This window comes from Cnephaeus nilssonii, assembly GCF_951640355.1.
Source record: "Cnephaeus nilssonii genome assembly, chromosome: 12".
NCBI classification, from domain to species: Eukaryota; Metazoa; Chordata; class Mammalia; order Chiroptera; family Vespertilionidae; genus Cnephaeus; species Cnephaeus nilssonii.
In genome coordinates this window covers 59,026,069-59,046,658 of record NC_137083.1, presented here as the reverse complement: position 1 = coordinate 59,046,658, position 20,590 = coordinate 59,026,069, and the positions used below count along the sequence as shown (strand labels likewise).

At 38.7% G+C, this 20,590-nt stretch overlaps 1 protein-coding gene across 1 annotated transcript in view; it reads right to left on the bottom strand.

The window, feature by feature from the left end:
• The window catches only part of CHCHD3 (coiled-coil-helix-coiled-coil-helix domain containing 3), a 273,184-nt gene that overhangs the window by 154,273 nt on the left and 98,321 nt on the right, over nucleotides 1–20,590 (bottom strand). Inside the window, exon 4 of the mRNA XM_079786590.1 lies at nucleotides 14,140–14,257. Within this exon, the coding sequence (XP_079642716.1) occupies nucleotides 14,140–14,257 (118 nt within the window). The remainder of the gene's footprint in view (nucleotides 1–14,139; nucleotides 14,258–20,590) is intronic.

Sequence of the window (20,590 nt, the reverse complement as noted above, 5' to 3'; positions counted from 1 at the left end):
GACTTCTGGAAGGGAGAGAGAGATGCTTGGCTGCTGGCGAGGCCCGGAGAGAGAAGCAGGGTGATGAGACCAGGTGATGAGACCAGGTGATGAGACCACCCTGCTTCTCTCTCCGGGCCTCGCCAGCAGCCGTTACCGCTGCTGATCAGCCCCGCCTCGCTCTCTCTCCGAGAGGTCAGCAGTTCAGCCCACTCGCCTGCTGTGCGCGCAGCCTGGCGTTCAGTAGAGCCTTTGGTCATTGTGGATGTTACGACCCTGGCTCTTTATATATACAGATGTCACCTCAATAAGCTTAATTAAATCTAAATTTTAAAAAAGAAAAATTATGGCACAAATGGGCAGGGCACAGAATAATCATAAAATTTGAAAATTTAAAGATTTTTAATGAGTTCAAGAAGTAAATAATAAATAGAAATAAGGCAAACATTTTAAGATATTAGTATTTGGATTTGGTGGTAGCACATGGGTTTAACCCATTGTAATACAGAAATTTAGTTTAATTTAATAGTCATTTCTTAAAGGCATAAAGTACTATAGACCAATTTTTCTTTATTTTAACTTGATTATATATATATATATATATATATATATATATATATATATATATATATTTTTAATGATATCAATTTAAGTTCATGTTGCTATCAAAGGTCTGCATTTTCATTCTAAGCCAACAAACACATATTAGCAGAAAGACCCCACCCTCTTATTTTGACCCTTTCAATATATGACTGCTAGCAATATCTAAGACTAACTACTGTGCCTGTGATTAAACTACTTCTACTAATCAGAATAAGTTTTCAATAACAAAATTCAATTTATCCAAGAAAATAGAGCCTTTCAACTTTAAATATTTTTCTATTCTTAAATGGACTTTTTTTAAATAACTAAAGAAAATTAAAATAGATGTGACTCTTGGAATTGGTAACCTATTCATAAAGTAAAATTACTTCATGAAAAATCAATTTATAACTACATAGAACTTTGCATTCTAAGAACTCCTATATTTATATATTTCTTCATCAAGGCAACAGACTTGAAAAGGAAATACAATAGCGACCTTGTCCTCATTGTAAACAAATAGGAACAAAGAGTATAAGGGGAAAAAAAGCAATTTGCCTAAAATTACATGGAGCAGAATGGAGGGGGAGGGGGATTAGAGAGGGTGCCAGAGAAAAGGCTACTTCAGATTAAATTATTGTTCCAAAAGCTCTGTATAAAAATAACAAAAGAGTTCACTCTTTGATAGTTTTTAATGATACAACTTGGGTGTCTGCTATGTTTAAAATACACAGGATCTATATTAGATGCTAATGAAAGCATTTAAGTGCTTTTAGTTTGGGTTCATGAAAGAAAATATCCCCCCCAAAAAAAATTGTTTCCTCACCCACAATATAAAATATTAATCTAAGTGTGATAAGGCCTTCATCCCCTTTCTTTTGTCCATTCTACTTTCCTCTTTCTAAAACTCTACCAAGATAGCAAGAATTCATAAATTGAAGTTAGCATGGCATTCATCTGATACTATAGTTTGTAAATCGTTTAAAATGTTTTAAGACATGACAAATAAAAGCAATATATGATCCTAGAATGTATCCTGTTTTAGCAGGGAGAAAAATAATGTAGAGAACAATACTGGAATCTGGATTAAAAATTAAAATATTGCATCAATGCAAATTTCTTGATTTAAAAAACTATACTTGGTTATATAAGAAATATACTAATTTTTAAGGCATAGGGACAATTTGGTATGATATCTGCAAACCATGTACAAGTAGTTCACAGAATGTGTCTATGTGTGTAAAAAGGGAGAGAACGACAAAGCAAGGGTGGTAAATGTTTCAAAAAAGATAAATCTGCCCTGGCCAGTGTGGCTCTGTTGGTTGGAGCATCATCCCGTGCACCAAATGGTGGTGGGTTTGATCTCTGGTCGAGGCATCCTGGAGGCAACTGATCTATGTTTCTCTCTTACATGGATGTTTCTTTTACCCTCCCCCTCTCCTCTCCCCTCTCCTCCTTTACCCTCTTCTCTCTTCCCTCTCTTCACCTCACCTGTATTTCTCCCTCCCTCCTTCCCTCCCACTAAAATCAATTTTTAAGAAAGCAGATAAATGAGTCAAGTTCTTTGATCTTACAACTTTTCTGTAAACTAAAAAATTAAAAGTAAACAAGAAATAAATTTCAAAATCCTATTTATCGCATCTAAAAAATGTCTTTACTACATGCAATATAAATAAAGTATACATACATGATCTAGCAATGTTTATACTCAGCTCTTAATTTTACAATAGTAGACTTAAAGAAAAATTAGTTACCAGTTCTTTCCTATCATTCTACAGACCTGTGAGGGAAAAGCTATAGTTTTTTAAATAAACTAATTTTCCATTACATTAATTAACCCGATGTCAATAACAATTACTTCTGAAGTTATTAAGATACATTTATAGTTATATAATTATGTTCCAAATTTGTTTCATTTTTTTTAACTTAACCAATCTCCAAAATGGTCAATGACATTGTTTTTAAAATTCTATTCAGAAGTTGACTTTACAAGAAAAACCTGCGAAATATCTTCACTTTAAATTTCTCTTAAAATTCAACAAAAACACAAAATTGGTTGAATTCACTGCATGAGTAAAGTGGTCAATGCTAAAATATATTACATAAAATAATCTTTAAAATAATCTATTGTAACAAGCCTATCTCTATTCTCGACAAGCAGCCTACAGATTAAAGCATCTTTATTATCCAAAGCAGAAAAATAATCAAAATATATTTTACTTCCCCTGAAAAAAGTTTACAATGCACATAAAAAAGGGAAGTTTCTGCCTTTATAAATTGGTGTTCTTATAAGAACAGGTAATTGCTACAAATCAAGTACTTTTGTATCTATATCAACAACCACTCCCTAAAAACAGACCATAGTAAACTTTTTTTAATAACTACACTGGAAATGGCTTTATAAGCGTGGGTGATAACACTTCATTTAGCCAGTATCCGCTGCAATGCAGAGATTCACAGGTGAGAATGTCTTGGGGAATACTAAATTTATAACTTGAAGTGCCAAACCCTTTTCTACTCAAAATGATTTAGGTGGAAAATTTAATTCTAACATGAATTACTCAATTCCTTGTTCTTATATAGATTATTCTTAATCCCTGATAGTGATAGGATTATGAATATATTATTTTACTAAGCACAACACACAAGGCCTTCTAGAGTGGCCAGGGCTGTCTGCCTCCGGGCTGAGCAGGCCCATCATGCTTTGATGCTTTTACTTCACACACATGTGTGCTTATCATATAAATGAATTACTATTGCCTTTTTAATATCTGTAATAATATCAGCTTTGTCCCTAAAAGGCCCCTCACACCCTTGCTAACACAATGGCTCCAAAGCACTACAGGTTAAAAACACAGCAATAACTAAATTTGCTAGATTGTGCCAGAATTAGATCACCTAGGCAGGGGGACTCTGATTTGTAGCTCTCTCCCTATGCATCCTTTAGGCTCGCAGTCTCTTTGAATATGTTTTATCATCCGTAACAGGAATGTTAGATATTGTACCCATTGCAAGCGTTAATTAACACCAGATAAGACAATGGACTGGAAAGCTCTCACTTACATAAAAAGTACTAAAAACAAATATTGGTGGTTTTTTGTTGTGATGCTGGTTATTAATAAAGCTCATGAGCTTATGGCACCTGGAAATACTTTATTTCCTTTTGGGCTCAAAACTATGGTTCCAGGTGATGAGCTAGCTCTGTTCCTGAGAATCAGAGGCTAAGGAAACTACGAAAGGATTAATGTTTAATGTCTAAGCAGAAAATGTATATGAGTAGGTTTATAATCTCCAATAAAACTGGCCTGTGACACTGACTGGTGTTCTTTCTTATCAAGAGAATATTAAACAGGAATCTGGAATTAAATTTACAGTCAGTGTTTTAAACAGGCAGAGTATTTAGACATACAGCTAAGTATGGAACTTTGTAATATTTGTCACAAAAGATGGAAGAACGGAGAGAAGTTAGCTCAAAAACTCCTCTAAACATTTAATCTCATCAACAAATTTCTGTGACAATAAAGACATCCGATAAGTTTGCCACAAGTGATCATAAATTATTAGTGCTGATCATTCCATTATACTGTTTTGAAAACAACTTGGTGCTGTCTGAGTAAATCATATTCTGCCTGGGGCAATGTAGCTCACCTCGGAATTATTTCAGAATCATCTAAAATGACTCATTTTTCTATTAAAATGATGAATGAGCTAAATGAGGTATGTAATAAATACTGCAGGTTTGTAAACAGATTCCTGCTCTCGAGAGAATGGAGGCCTTACTTCATTTAGTAATTCTGCCCCTCGTAATTTTCAGGAGAAGTCATCCTTAAAATGTAGTTAGTAAAGAAAAGAGTAGAGAGAGGCACAATGGAACAAAATGGTGAACGTCTTTATGGTTAAAGGAATAACCCAGGGTACATGAAAATAAACCCTCACACCCCCAAAGCAGGGCTCAGCTCCAAATATCAAGAAACACAGAAAGAGCATAACTCAGTTCCATTTAGGAATCATATCTTAGCAATAAAAACAGGGATATTTAAAGGAAATAAATACAGAGCTGTTCGAGAATGTTTAGCATTATGAAGAATTTAATGTCCAATAAACAAAAATGAAGCAAATCTCACTGCACGTGGTATGTCATATATTCAACATTACTGCTATCACTGAAGCCACTAAATCACAGGCCCGGGCACAATAGGCTGAAAGCAATTCTCAAGGCTGTGTCAGAAGTGACAGTGTGAGACTCGCCACTAAAGACAAAGTGGACAGATCGATGTTGAACACAAAGGAACACGTGCCTTACAGTCTCATTCAAAACATAATGTGCAAAACTCTTATTTGGGATTTGTAAGGATTGATGGAATTCACTATGGTTATATAAAACTTTTAATTTGTTACAGGTGAAAGCAAACACTCAGGGCCATATTTCTTAGCCTCTTCAGTAGGAAAAGAGATGATGATGTCAGTTCAATAAAATTCCAAAGCCCTAATGACAGTTCATTTAGGACCAGGCAGTGAAGCAAATACGTTAACAAAATGCCAGGTCATTATAAAGAGATGGAATTATAACTAGCTTTTTGCACCTTAGTTACCTATGGATTTTTACTCAGTGCTCTCCATACCTCACCTTGACACCCATAATGACCCAAGTGATGGGATGTCAATATGCTATTTATAGCAGGGCCACCACATAGGACACTGCTCAACAAAAGTTGCCCTGAGCCAATCAGTTTGCAAGAAACGTGGTACATTTTTTAAAGTATATTTAGAATGAGAATATGAAAGCACATTCTAAGCAGAGTTGCTCCTCAGAGCCGTCTTTAAATACAACTTGTTGTTGGCAAGACCATCAACAGCATTATACTCAGCTGTGCTATTTTCTTCTCTCCTCATTTTGTCAACAAGGTCATACAAGCTGAGACGGTCCCTTGGAAAAAAAGCAATACGAGCAACTTGCAGTCACCTCTACATTGTGTTCTCTGGACAATGGGAGTGAATCTCCTCTCCAGCCCCTCGGTACCTGCCAGCATGCCACCACACTTCTCTGAGGCTCCTTGGTAGGGCTAAGTGCCTAGGTAAGTGGTCGGCAAACTCATTAGTAAACAGAGCCAAGTATCAACAGTACAACGATTGAAATTTCTTTTGAGAGCTAAATTTTTTAAACTTAAACTTCTTCTAATGCCACTTCTTCAAAATAGACTCGCCCAGGCCGTGGTATTTTGTGGAAGAGCCACACTCAAGGGGCCAAAGAGCCGCATGTGGCTCGCGAGCCGCAGTTTGCCGACAACGGGCCTAGGTGGTTCTGCAGAGCTGGAGAGGGAGGGTGTGTGTGTATATTTGAGAAAGATATATTCATCTGGTTCAGTTTTCTGTATACAAGCAATACAGAAATCTATAATAACAGTCCTATTCTTTCTCTGGGCCCTTAACAAAGACTGGGCTGGCAAACTGAGACAAAACATGTTTTTCCTTTTCTACAGCAGCAGCAAGCAAACAAACCTGAACCTGCCCTGGCACTCTATGACTAGCAATCTTTGATTAACAGTCTCTTCACAGGGCAGTATGCCTTCCAGCTGGCAGTAATAACACTGCTTTAACATACACAGGAGGTAAGGACCACACATAATAACAAAGGACATAAAGAGAGAAGATGGCACACGGATGCTCTGTACTGGAAATCGTAATGGATCCAAACACACAGAAGACACAGGATGCTACCCACTCTACTCCCCCTTGCCCCTTTAAATTTCCCAATAAGAGAGTAACTGAGAAAGAGTTAGAAGGAATGGGACTTGCAGATGGACCCCAGGCCCCATTCTCACCAATAACATGGAGGAAGATATATCTAAATGGCTCAGATCCCCAAACATAAAGTAGAAATTCTATATTTAAATAGTTTTCAAAAGCACAACTCAGAATCACCAACTTCATTTTTGGAATTGAAAGCAAATTAATACTCAATGCATGTCAAAACAATTGGGGCTCAGGGTCTATAGCAAGAAAACCAGCACAAAGCATATATAACCAGAGGGATCGCATTAATAGAAGTTAAAATCAAAGTAGTAACTTGCGCCCAAAAAATAGCAAAAAATAAAATTTAACTATCTTTAAGTGCCCAATAAAAGAACCCAGGGTAACTGCTGCTACACTGTCACTCATTCCCCTGGATAATTAACGATACTAAAAGCCCCAATTGATCACTCACTGTTTTTTCACACAGAACTTTTAAGCATTAACCTTCTTGATCACAGCAAAATTACAACCCCAACTGTATCCTTTGCCCTTGGGCAGGGCCTCACTTATACGTGGGCAGCAGTGGTATTCTTATCTACTTCCTCTGATTTAGTCATTTCCCTCCATATCCCAAATTCTAAACATTTTTCTCTTTTACCATGAAATTTCAACTGTCACAGTTTGAAGCACAAACAAAACACTGAAAAGGACACAGCACAAAATTAATCAATTGTTGATTGCATCACTGGCACATTGCAGACAAAAAGGAAACTGGGAAAGAAAAAGTGACATTTTGGTGAAACAGTTGCTTAAATTTGCAAAAACTAGATTTATGCATTCACCTGACTTAATTTTGTAGTGTTTTGTTTTTTTTCTAAATACTATCAGGTTTTTACAAATTCAAAATTGTAACATAAATAGAAAAACAAAACCAAAGGTAAGAATGCTTTTCCCCACAAACCCTACACTTGACTGGAGACTGTGAGGGAAAGCAACCAGATTGAATTCATCTGTGCATCTTCTCTAGCAACTAACGGTGCCTAGCACACAGTAGGTGTTTAACAAATTTGTGATGGAGGGGAATGTTGAAAGGGACCAAAATATCTAATGATCTGACTAATGACTGCTCCATTCATTTCTTCCTCTATTTCATCCTTCACCTGTCGCTAGAATGAGCTATCAAAAAATGCTCATCTAGCCGAGACCGGTTTGGCTCAGTGGATAGAGCGTCGGCCTGCGGACTCGAGGGTCCCGGGTTCGATTCCGGTCAAGGGCATGTGCCTTGGTTGTGGGCACATCCCCAGTAGGGGGTGTGCAGGAGGCAGCTGATCGATGTTTCTCTCTCATCGATGTTTCTGGCTCTCTGTCCCTCTCTCTTCCTCTCTGTAAAAAATCAATAAAATATATATATTTTTAAAAATGCCCATCTAACCATTTCATTTGTCCCCTTCAAACCTTGGGTTCTATGAAACTCAGGACCTTAACCAACTTCTTCTGCCTCATCCCTCAACACCCCTTGCACTGCCCTTCCCACTCGGCCATCCCTTGTAGTGTCCCATTGTCCCCATGCTTTTGCCTGCAATATCACAGGCTGGACCATCCCCACTCCCCCCTGCGAAGTGCATTCCTACACTCACTGCAGGCCTCAGCTCAGGCACCACTTGCCTAGGAAATCTTCCTCCCCTTTTCCTCTCCTCCCACTTACAGGCTTAAGTAGATTCAAGCCTTCATTTACTTCATCAGCATGTATTCACTGACTGTTGACTCTTTGCTGGGCAATGGCACATACTAGGCACTTGAATGTGTGAAATAAATTTGAATGTGAATAAATGAAAAAACAGCAATGAGTTAAAAAAAAAAAAAAAGTCCCTGCTTTCACAAAAGTGAGAATTCTCACAAAAATATAAGTAGCATGGCTCTATAACAGACTTAACACTTTTTAACATTATTTTAAGTATATCTCCCACATTTTACTGTGAATTTCTTAAGGACAGGATTTTGTCTTCTTCATTTCTATATCTTCAGTATCTAGCATCCAGTAAGCACTCAGTAAAGCATCTGTCCTAAGAGGAAGAAAATTATTTCACATGTATGTCTGTAAACTCCAGAATATTTCAATAACTATCCCCTTAAGTAAGTAAAGCAGGGCTTCTTTTCAAGTTTAAATTTAAAAAGACAATACCACATAATTATGTGGTGATAAGAAATGACTAATGTTAAAACAGCCTAATGAGAGAAAAAGAAGTCAATCAAATTTTAATTGACATTTTAAAAAGAAATCAAATATATTTGCAAAGTCAAAAAAATACAGCTCCCTGCTCTGTGATAAAAAAAAAAAAAAATCTAATGACACAGCAAATATTAGATTGATCTGTACGAGATCTTAAACATCACATAAAATGTCATGTTGCGTTAACTTTACAGGTTTCCTCTTATTTAGTCTTCACTCTTAGGAACAGGTGCTTTCCTGCTCCTAAGCAGCACAGCTTTACTGTGGATTTAATTAACATTTTATGTGCATAAAATTATCAGTGAACTGGCTCCCCAAAAATTTCGGGGTGAAATCAGCTGACTGAAATACTGGTACCGTTCGCTGAGAGGTAGAATGGGCGGCTGGGATACCCTTCTTGAATCTAGAGCAGGACTTGACTGCTTCTCCAGCTAAAGCAATTCTTCTAAAAGGGAAAATTTCGATCTGATCCTATTTTGAAACTTCAACAACAGGACCACCATGACTTTGCCCTTCAAAGAGCTTTAAGAAAGCCAGCATCTACAACTGTGGGAAGAAAAGGCTGGATTCACGTCTAAGGAGACAGCAATCCAAATGTCAACAGCTAGTGGGTGGAGGAAGACGAGGGGGGAGGGAGGAGTTCGTTTTATTTCACAGCACCAACACCATATCAGTTGTGTGTGTGTTTTTCTCTAGTTCTCCAGAAAGACAGCTTTCCAATTCCTTCAAATGTGTGAAACCTAACCTTTACTTTCTTACAGGCTGCAACATTTGGGTTCTAAATAAAGAAGAACAAATCAATGTTTGGCCCTCACTCAGCGCCCCACGTATTAGGGTTGAGAATGCAGCAAGGGTAGCCCAGCACTCACAGCAGAGCAATGCTAACGTTCCCTGGGTGACTTGCAGGGATCATGGTTCTGAGGATGCCTGCTTCCCCAGCTCAGGGTCACGAAAGTAAAGGGACAACGGCAGGCTTGAAGTTCCACGCCACTCATTTTACAAGGTGGTGGGATACAGAATCTGGAAACCTGGATGGTACTCAGCGATTAAAAATAATCTAGTTAATAATAAGGAATGGAGTAATACATGTTAGAATTAAATTGTCCACCTAAACCATTTTGAACAGAAAAATATGTGCAATATTGGTTACATCTTTAGTAATTCTTTTCTAACTTTTAATTTTGGTAAAATACACATAACAAGATTTACCATCTTAACCATTTTGAAATGTACAGTTCAAGAATATAAAGCGCATTCTCATTGTTGTGCAATCAATCTCCAGAATTCTCTTCTTCCTGCAAAACTGAAATGCCATACCCATTAAAAAGCTCTCCACTCCTCCCTCCCTGCCAGCACCAGCAACCACCCTTCTACTTACTGTCTCTATAAATCTCATTACTCTAGACACTTCATGTAAGTAGAGTCACACTGTATTTGTCATTTTGTGACTGGCTTATTTCACTTAGCACAAGGACCTCAAGGTTAACCCATGTTGCATAATGTGTCAGAATTTCCTTCCTTTTTAAGGCTGAATAACATTCCACTGTCTGTATAGACCATGGTTTTGTTTATCCATCTACAGTACACTTGGGTTGCTTTCACTTTGTAGCTATTTGTGAATAATGCTGCCATGAACATGGGCATACAAATACCTCCTTGAGTCACTCTTTTAATTCTTTTGGATAAACAGCCATGAGTGGGATTGTTGAAACATATGGTAATTCTATTTTTAATTTTTTGAAAAGCTGCCATACTGTTTTCCACAGTGGCTGTGCCATTTTATATTGCCACAACATCCTTGCCAATCTTGTTGTTGTCTTTTTTACAATGGCCGTCCTTGTGGATATGATGAGCTGGGTCCTCAGTAATTTTTATATCCCCCAAGTTTTCTAAATGCTGCCATGAACATGGGCATACAAATATCTCCTTGAGTCACTGTATTATTTTAATAAATCAAAGAAAAATCCAGTTAAATACATTCAACCACTAAAAGTGACTACACACATATATACTTACTAGAGGCCCGGTGCACGAAATTCGTGCATGGCTATGTGTGTCCCTCAGCCCAACCTGTACCCTCTCCAATCTGGGACCCCTCGGGGGATGTTCGACTGCCAGGTCTAAAGAGGCAGTCGGACATCCCTCTCACAATCCTGGACTGCTGGCTCCCAACTGGTCGCCTGCCTGCGTGATTGCCCCTAACCGCTTCTGCCTGACAGCCTGATCACCCCTAACCACTCCCCTGCCAGCCTGATCGACGCCTAACTGCTCTCCTGCTGACCTGATCATCCCCAACTGCCCTCCCCTGACAGCCCGGTTACCCCCAAATGCCCTCCCCTGCATATTCCCTCTTTATTAGATAGGGTTTTTTCTTTAACATATTGGACAGCCCTAACTGGTTTGGCTCAGTGGATGGAGCAACGGCCTGCAGACTCAAGGGTCCCAGGTTCGATTCCAGTCAAGGCCATGTACCTTGCTTGGGGGCACATACCCAGTGGGGACTGTGCAGAAGGCAGCTGATTGATATTTCTCTCTCATAGATGTTTCTAGCTCTCTATCCCTTTCCCTTCCTCTCTGTAAAACATCAATAAAATATATATAAAAAAAAAGAAACAATTAAGATTCCTCCACATCTGCCTGGCTGGTGTGACTCAGTGGCTGAGAACCCAGGCTGGTGGCACGGGCCTGATCACCACATGGGTGCCAGCGCCGCCGCTGGCTTGAGACCCCAGGCTGGGGGCGTGGACCCAAACCACCGCTTGGTGCTAGAGCATTCCCAAGTGGCTACAGGCGGGGACGTCACCATAGTGATGCGGGGACGTTCCCGCCCCGCCCCCAGCCGCTTGGAGCCTGCACTCATAGGCTCCGAGTGGCCAGGGGGAGTTCTGGGACTCCTGCCGCTCAGGGCCTATGGGCCTACAGGCTAGGAGCAGCCTGGGTCCTGAGGATGTTCCCGGGACCCAGGCCAATCAGCACCTGCGTATGCAAATTAACCGCCATCTTTGTTGGGTTAATTTGCATACAATCTCTGATTGGCTGGTGGGTGTGGCTTGATTGGTGGGCGTGGCTTGGGTGTAGTGGAGGTGTGGTCAATTTGCATATTACTCTTTTATTAGGTAGGATTGGTATAGAAAGACCTTTATCATATGAAGTCTAATTTTTTTAAATGAAGGTTATTGTAAGAGTTATACAAGACTAAGTTTATTATCACCTATGTTTGTGTGTATACATATACCCATATTAATATAAATGTTTTATAGAGACTTAGTGGAATGTGAAAATAAATATAAAAACAATAAACCAGAAACTTAACCTAACTATCTCTGGATAGTGGTAATTTAAGTGGGTTAATATTTTTTGTATTTATTTTCTGATCTTTACTCACTAAATATGCATGCCTTCTATAATAATGAGTAATAACAACAAAGGGGATAATTTGGTAAAACAGTTAGGCAGCCACCTTGCTGTGGTCAGGAACTGTCACTCAGATGTCTGAGAACACTAAAGCCAGGACAGGATCCTCTGACTCAGTGATGATCCTATTGTATAAATTCTACTTTTATTCCCTAAGGGCTTTGAGGCTTTATTTGGCTAATATTATAATAGATGCTGAAATTCAGGAGTTGAGAGCATGGCAATTTGCCATCTGTATTCTACATCCCCAGAATCACAAAGACGAGACTTAACAAAACAGAACATACAAGGCCAGTTTCTTATGCTTAATGTGCTAAAATATATGTGTGCAATACACAAGATTTGCAAGTTACAAAGAGAAAAATGGGCTGAAGATAGCTATTCCAACCAAGCTTACAATACATTACATAGTATTTTAGTTACTGTTAAATAAGAAATTCTTATATTTTCACATTTTTTGGTGAAAACTCCTTTTATGCTTTGTCATATGCATGTGTGTATGTTTAATGTGTTCTTAAATCCCAATCTTGCTTATCTCCCTGAACTAAAAGAACATAACAATATGTCCAAATTTAGGCACAAAAATAGTCTCAAAGACAAGAGAAAAATACGGTGCCACAAAGAAAAATGCCAACCAAGGATTCTTCTACCTGCTAGAAATGAGAAGCTCGATCCCAGCCTTCCTTCCGCATCAGCACTATTAACCCTCTCCATTCCATCCCTGGCCCTCAAATTGGGAGGCTGTGACATTAGTGTAGATGACTCTCAGGAGTACAGGAGATATAATCAATGATCGAATTACTCAACACTTGCTGCCTTTAATTCTGAAATCATCCCCCTGGCTCTCCTTCCGCATGTCTTGGCCTCAGTTCCAATCAACATGTGCGCCCTTCATGATGGCTACCAGCCAGGCCCTTGACATTTCTTTCTTAATCCATCACCTCTATTCCAGCTTCACGTCTACCCATTCAGCCTGGATCCTGGATGAGTCACTCAAGTAATGGACTCATTACATGCTAACTTCCTTTAATTGTTTCTACTGGTATACAGTCAAAGGTTAGCCTCCCAAAGAAAAGACTGAGAGAAAGAATAAGAGAACAGAAACTGGCCCTTTTCTTAAAATTTTCAACCATTTCCAATTACCGGCTAAACTAAGGACACTGAGAGGTCACAAGTTCAATTCCTGGTCAGGGCACATGCCCTGGTTGCAGACTTGATCCAAACTAGGGGGCATGCAGGAGGCAGCCAATTGATGTTTCTCTCTCACTCATCAATGTTTCTCTTTCTCTCTCCCTCTCCCTTCCTCTCTAAAATCAATAAAAACATTTTTTAAACTGTTTAGAGGGACACACAACCAATACAAGGAGTAGTTGCATTATAATGACAAATTGATGAATGCCTTTTACATTTTCTTCTATTAATAATTATTTTTAGACATGTTTATATCATCTTTTCTTTAAATTAAAAAAAAAGTGTTTTAATTATTTCTTTTGGTTTCTCAAAGCCCTTGCACAATGTTTCCCCCTTTCTAAAGCCTAGAAAGTGACTGATCCAACCTTCCTCACCTTTGCTGGAGACTTCCCAGACCCGTGGTCGGCAAACTGCGGCTCGCGAGCCACATGCGGCTCTTTGGCCCCTTGAGTGTGGCTCTTCCACAAAATACCACAGCCTGGGCGAGTCTATTTTGAAGAAGTGGCGTTAGAAGAAGTTTAAGTTTAAAAAATTTGGCTCTCAAAAGAAATTTCAATCGTTGTACTGTTGATATTTGGCTCTGTTGACTAATGAGTTTGCCGACCACTGTCCCAGACTAACATCTGGCAGTCGTCAGAAGCATAGAAACAAGTGAGGCTGCTCACCCCAGAGATTTCCAATACAATAAAATCAAAAGTGAGGAAGGAGGGACACACACACACACACACACACACACACACACACACACACGCAAAATATCCCTTCAGGCAACATGCATGTACCTATGTCTCTGTGTTGACTTTATTTCAATAATTCTGAAGTTACCTGTCTTTTTAAGCCCTTCCTGGTTAATCTCAGCGAATTGTCAACTACTTGTAAAAGGCAAAAATCAAGGAAATCTAAGCAAAGAGAACATGAATTTTATCAACTCTAAAAGTTGATGTAGGTTTCCCCAAACATCAGAGGTTTCCTTGTAGACAAGACATTTCCACTATTTGTTTCCTGCTCACCAGGTGTTTTGCCTTCGAGCGGTCCTCCTCACTCGATATCCTCTCACGGAGAATAGCTCTGGTTAACTGCTCATTGGCAAGAGCCCTCTCTCGGTCCAGTTCTTTGCTTTGCTTTAGTCTGAAAAGACAAGAAAGGTTTAAATTAGAAAGAAAACATTCATTAGTTGACATTATTTTTTAATGAAATACTTAAATAAAAAGAGAAACAGCTGAATTCATCTTGACAACAGTTTATCAAAAGCAGGTTTATTTTCTAGTAAATCCCCATGCAGCCCTTCCCTGAGCATTTAAAATAACAGAATTAAATACATGGAGTTTACCAGTGTGATTGCTAAGCTAGTATTACAAAGTTCTTCTTATGTAAAACTGAAATCTGACCGCCTAAAAATTCCCTGATGCCACCATATGTCCTCCAGAGATATCTACACTAATAAAAGAGGAAGATGCAAATTGACCGTACCTTTGCGATGCCCACCAGCCAATCAGGAGTGAGTCTGCAAATTAACCCAAAAAGATGGCGGGTTAATTTGCATACACAGGCACTGAGCGGCCGGGGGCGGGACGCAGGCTTTCCGCACCGCCCTAGCCACTCCAGGCCTCTGGGCAGTGTGGGAAGTTGGAAAGGCAGCTCCGGACCGGAGCGAAGGCCGAAAGGCGGCTCCAGGCCCGAGCAAAGGCGGTGCCGGCAGCCAGGGGAAGGAAGGCCCATTCTTGCACGAATCTTCGTGCATTGGGCATCTAGTAAGTAATAAATCTAATTAACAAGCATCTATAAGACCAATATTTGAAGGTGGCCATCTCTTCCCCTCAAAACTGACTGAAATCAACTGTGTTTTGAATACATAGCAGACACTGTAGGAGGCACTGATGACACAGTGCTAAACAAGGTGAACATGTCGCAGTCCTCATCGATCTTATATTACAGCAGAGAACTAAAATCACAATTAAGATGTCTTCCCGGCCCAGCAGGCGTGGCTCAGTGGTTGAGCATCTATCTATGAACCAGGAGGTCATGGTTCAAATCCCGGTCAGGGCACATGCCTGGGTTGTGGGCTTGATCCCAGTGCAGGGGCATGCAGAAGGTAGCTGATCAATGATTCTCTCTCATCATTAATGTTTCTATCTCTCTCTCCCTCTCCCTTCCTCTCTGAAATCAATAAAAATATATTTAAAAAAAAAAAAGATAACTTCCCACCCAGTGAATTACTCCCATTTTCCAACAACCCTCATATGCAAAACTGGCCAGACCTTTCAACAGCAGGGCTCCTCACCTCTGGAACCACTCCAATTTGTCCCTTAGCACTACACCAAATGTAACACTGTAGGCAGGTCTAGCAAAATAAAACAGCAGAACTGTACCTCCCAAAACTTGCACACAATGCTAATTGTATTAATAAAGCATCTTATTGCATTAGATTTATCAGAAACCTCATCACACAATTAGGTCATGTTAACTTACAATCCACTAAAACCCCTCATTGTGCATGAAAAAGATAAATTACTTTGGCACCGATCTTCACCATAGAGCCTGGCACTGAAAGGTATTCAGATAATTGAGTGTACATTTCAGTTTAATTTCATGGACAAAGATTTTCTGATTGCCTTTTCTTCTTGGAGAGAATAACCCCTCTATACCATCATATCCCCAAAGGTTTAAGCCATGCTTTGAAAAGAAAAGGTACAATTGTTATATTGGTGTAAGTGAAATTCTCAGTGAAACCTACTTTATAAGCAAAAATGATGAATAACAAATGGAACTCAGTACTAATCTATCAAATTTTAATTTTAAAAAATTCTTAAGCCCTGGTCGGTATGGCTCAGTAGGTTGGAGCATCCTCCTGTGAACCAAAAGGTCATGGTTTGATTCCCAGTCAGGACACATGCCTGGGTTGTGGGTTCGATCCCCAGTCAGGGGGATGTAAGGAAGGCAGCCAGTCAATGTTTCTCTCCCTCCCTCTCTCTCTTTCTCTTTCTCCTCCCCCCATCTCTTTCTCTATCTACAATCAGTCAACATATCCTAGGGTGAGGGCCAGAGGAAGGAAGGAAGGAAGGAAGGGAGGGAGGGAGGGAGGGAGGGAGGGAGGGAGGGAGGGAGGGAGGGAGGGAGGGAAGGAGGGAAGGAGGGGAGGAAAGAGGGAGGGAGGGCGCAAGGAAGGAAGGAAGAATTCTTGAAAAGAGCAAAAGAAAACAGTTTGTGTTGCTATTTTTAAATTGCTATGTCATCCTGATACACTATAATTCTCAGAAATCAATTATAACAGATAAAATCACCTTGTAAAATATATTCCAAAGTTATAATGCTTTCCTCCCCCTAAAAATTAAACCTGCGTGCTTTTGTGTTCTTGAATAAAGATGAATAGAAACAAATTAAAACCAGCACTTTGAAATTGTCTAATGCAAAAGCAACTGCTTTTCTTAAGCAATAAAGAGCAATTATACTTATAACCAAATTTCTCTATATCATATCAAAATAAATTTCACAATAAGAACAGCAACATCATGATTGCACAGGTTAACTCACTGGGCATGTATGATTGTAAGAGGACAGCCATAGTTAGAAGTCATGTCACTTGTGGAGTGGCAGTTCTAAAAGGATGGTCCACAAACCAGCACAGCAGCACCTGGGAGAATACCAAGCAAATCCTCAGACACACCCCACACCTACTGGGATCAGAAACTCGGGTGGACAGAAAACTGTCTTGCAGGAAGCCTGCCAGGTGATTCTGATGCATACTCAAGTTCGTGGGCCTCAGCTCTCAATTACCAAAATGTACTTTTACCCAAATAAATCCTGGAGATATATAAAAGGAGAGCAACATCAAAAAGGAAGAGGTCCACGTATGAATGCTGAGGTTACTGAATCAGGTTACCATCCTGTGCTGTTAAAAAGTATTTTAAAAGCATATCACCTGAAAGTAAAAATTATTACCTACTTTACAAGTGAAGTGGAAATGAAAATACTAAAAATTACTATAATTTATGGATCACCTACTATATGGCAAGCACTATGTTCACTTTAGATACATATAGAAGACTAGTATAAACATTACATTATAAAATGAATTCTACACACTAGACTTTTCTCATGTCTACCATATTTGGTATATCACATTTTTTAAAAGTTTATTTTCATAATAAATACATATTTTTTCTGCATTTACTTGCATATGGCATAAATTTTAATTACACAAGGAGTTAAAAGTGGCTGAACTTTAAGAAATATCATGAAGTTTTGGCAAGTTAATGAAATAAAAGCAAAAAATTGAGCACAAAAGCCTTTACTGTAATAATAAAAAATATAGGTTATACAGCTTGCAATACTTAATACTTGGCCCAGATGCATAAACTCTGGTCACTGACTCCTGGGTCCAAATCAAGGCTCGACTGCTTACTAGCTGAGTAAGTACTTAGCGAACCTCCCTGGGTCCTGTTATTCTCAAGAGTAAAATGGATGGTATAATCCCTACCTTACAGGGTTCTATATACTCAAAGCACTTAGCACAATGCCTGTGACAGAATAAGCAATCAACACGTTAGGTAAGTAGCAGCAATAATACCCACTATGGGGTCAGAAATACAGAGAAAGCAGTGATTTTCTGAAAAGAAGAAAAATCTCCTAATTCACCACATATAGCTTTGTTTTCTCTATCTTTGTTTTCCAATTTTTCATCAATAAAAAGTTCTATTTTCTTTTTATTATCGTCAAGGGCTTCTAAAATCAAAAATTGGCAATAATGACCTGGCAGCCCCATCCTTTCATGTGACTTTCTTTCTTTGCCCCAAGGGCAAGGATCTGGTCTGCTTTTGTTCACTGCTATATCCTGATGCTTTTTTTTATATATATATAGACACATTTTTTTAATATTTGGGTTTTGTTTTGTTTTTTCAAAGAGAGGAAGGGAGGGGGATAGAGAAATAAAAACATCAGTGATGAGAGAGAATCATCGATTGGCTGCCTCTGTTCGCTCCCTACTGGGGATCCAGCCCACAACCTGGGCATATGCCCTGACTGGGAATCGAACCATGACCTCCTTGTTTATGGGTTGATGCTCAACCACTGGGCCACACAGACCGGGCTATCCCCAATGCTTTTAACAGTCGCTGCCACATGGTAAGGTGTTCAAATACTTTTGAATGTACCCGTCCATGAAGAAATGAATGGCATATTTCCAACCTCAGAAAAAAAAACACACGAAAACCAGCTGTAGAAACACAATTTTAGAAACAACTAGACGATTTGAACCCTACAGGGCCAAGCTACCATGTTTTAATTGTCACCAGTGTGATTTAATCTCAGACTATTCTAAGTCACTTAAAACAGTAGGATGTTATAATATTTTCAATATAAAAGATATTCTATATCCTATGCTATCATAGCCTCTGGAATACTGTACCTAACTATGCTTGATTCTTGGCTGCAGAGAGACTGGGAGTGGCACAAATTGACTAAAAAGAAAATTATTTTCCTTTCTTAATTCTTACATTTACTTTCATTTATCCTTATGAACAGGCCTACATCTTTAGAAGTTTAGGAGCAGGTCCCAGAACAAATTCTCATTACTTACCAGCAACATAGCTGTACAATTTAATAAACTTCAGTTTTCCCAGCTTTAAAATTTGAAGATTGAACTACATATTATATATATATGTATATGTGTGTGTATGTGTATATATATATATATATATATATATATATATATATATATATAACTACATATAATCCTAAGGTCCCTTTCAGTTAAAAGTTTTACAAGCATCATACATTGAATATATTATTCCCCATTCCATTAAAACTCTTGAGAAAAGTGATAACAGGGAATAAATGGAACTATGGAGTGTTTACTCCAAATTTTATCATTTTCTCAGTGGGCACTTATATTTCTTAGTCTCATTCTTCGAATTTCCTACTACTTGATAAAAACTGTATGCTAAGTCAGAATAAATGGGATTCACAAATTCATTCAATATATAATTATTAGGTGACAGACACTATTCTGGTTACTGAGAATAAAATGATGAGCAAAAGAGACAGTCCTTACCCTCAAGAAGCTCAAACTCTGAAAAAAAACATTATTTATACAAAGTGCGAATACTGTGAAATTATATGAATGGGAGCTGATATTTGAATTGAAACCTAATTAATATTAACTTAGCAACATAGGAAGGACAGTGTCCTAGAGTTCTGTGACTGCTGTTTCAGAGACCAAAGGTTGGCAGATCTAGGGACACAGAGGGAGCGCTCTTAAAACACAGGCACATCCCCCACAACACACTCACAGACACACACACAACACACACAATTTTCAATAAAAATTAATGCAAGGCTTAAAGGTTCCACTAAAGCTTAAAATCACCTTCGCAATTTTAGAAGAAAAAAAACAACAACAAACTTAGAAACTTTTAGAAGACAGTTTTGCTTTCTTTCCAATTATTCTAAAGGGCCAAATTCACATAAATGGTGTAACTAGTTGAGGTTTCCTATTTCACTTTAGAAGTAAAAGCAACAGACTGAAAATTTCTAAGCTGTATTACTCCTCATCTCCCTAACTCCCCCTCCAATAAATTAATTTACAGCAACATTTTCTTCTAATAAGTTCCCTTGCTCACTGATTCATTTAGATCCTTTCACAACAATTTTTCAAAGAACAACTGCTGGTATTCTCAGACACTCGCAGGTCTTTCCAGAGCCGCTTCTCAGTGCCCTTGGCTTTATATTCCATCAAGCAGCCCTAATTCAATGGTCATCTATGAAAGGTAGATGTTCATATGATCAAACAACTTCTATCCCATTCTGAGCCGAAAGAGATGACCCTGCTTCCTGGGCCTCACTGAAAGCTACCACCCAAAGCTGAGCTATAGTCAGAGCAGGTTGTTTTGCAAACACTCTGCAAGAGAAAGAAGGGGAAGGGCTCACTGACAATGAGAGGCAGCACTTCACTTTTAAGGTCCCCATTAGGTGAAGAGAAGGCAAGAGATAAAAGTAAGTCTTTCATTATTAACTTGGGTTTCCAAAGATTTAAGAATTATCTCAAAATAAAACTACGCGTGCCAAGTATCTTGGAGAACACATTCTCTTTATTTATTGGCATTTCCCACTTATTATTTCAGATCTCCTGGCCTAATATTATTCTACATTAAGCCCGTGATATTAAGTTTCATTTAAATTTCCTTCCTTTAAATACGTATCTCTCCTCATTTAAATTATCTAGAGTTTTAAGCAAAGTAGTAGGAGTTTAGTGTAAACTTTTCTTATTTGCATTAAGTAATTGGATAGCTTGCCTAAGCTTAACGAAACAAATACCAGGCTGCTCTGCCCTTATACCACAGGCCCTAGCAACTTAGAATATTCTCACTCAGGTGAGAGATTTAAGATACACCAGCAAAATCAATTTCTAAACACCAAGCAAATCTCCTTTGATGAGTATTATTAGAACTTGTTCTTTTAAATGAA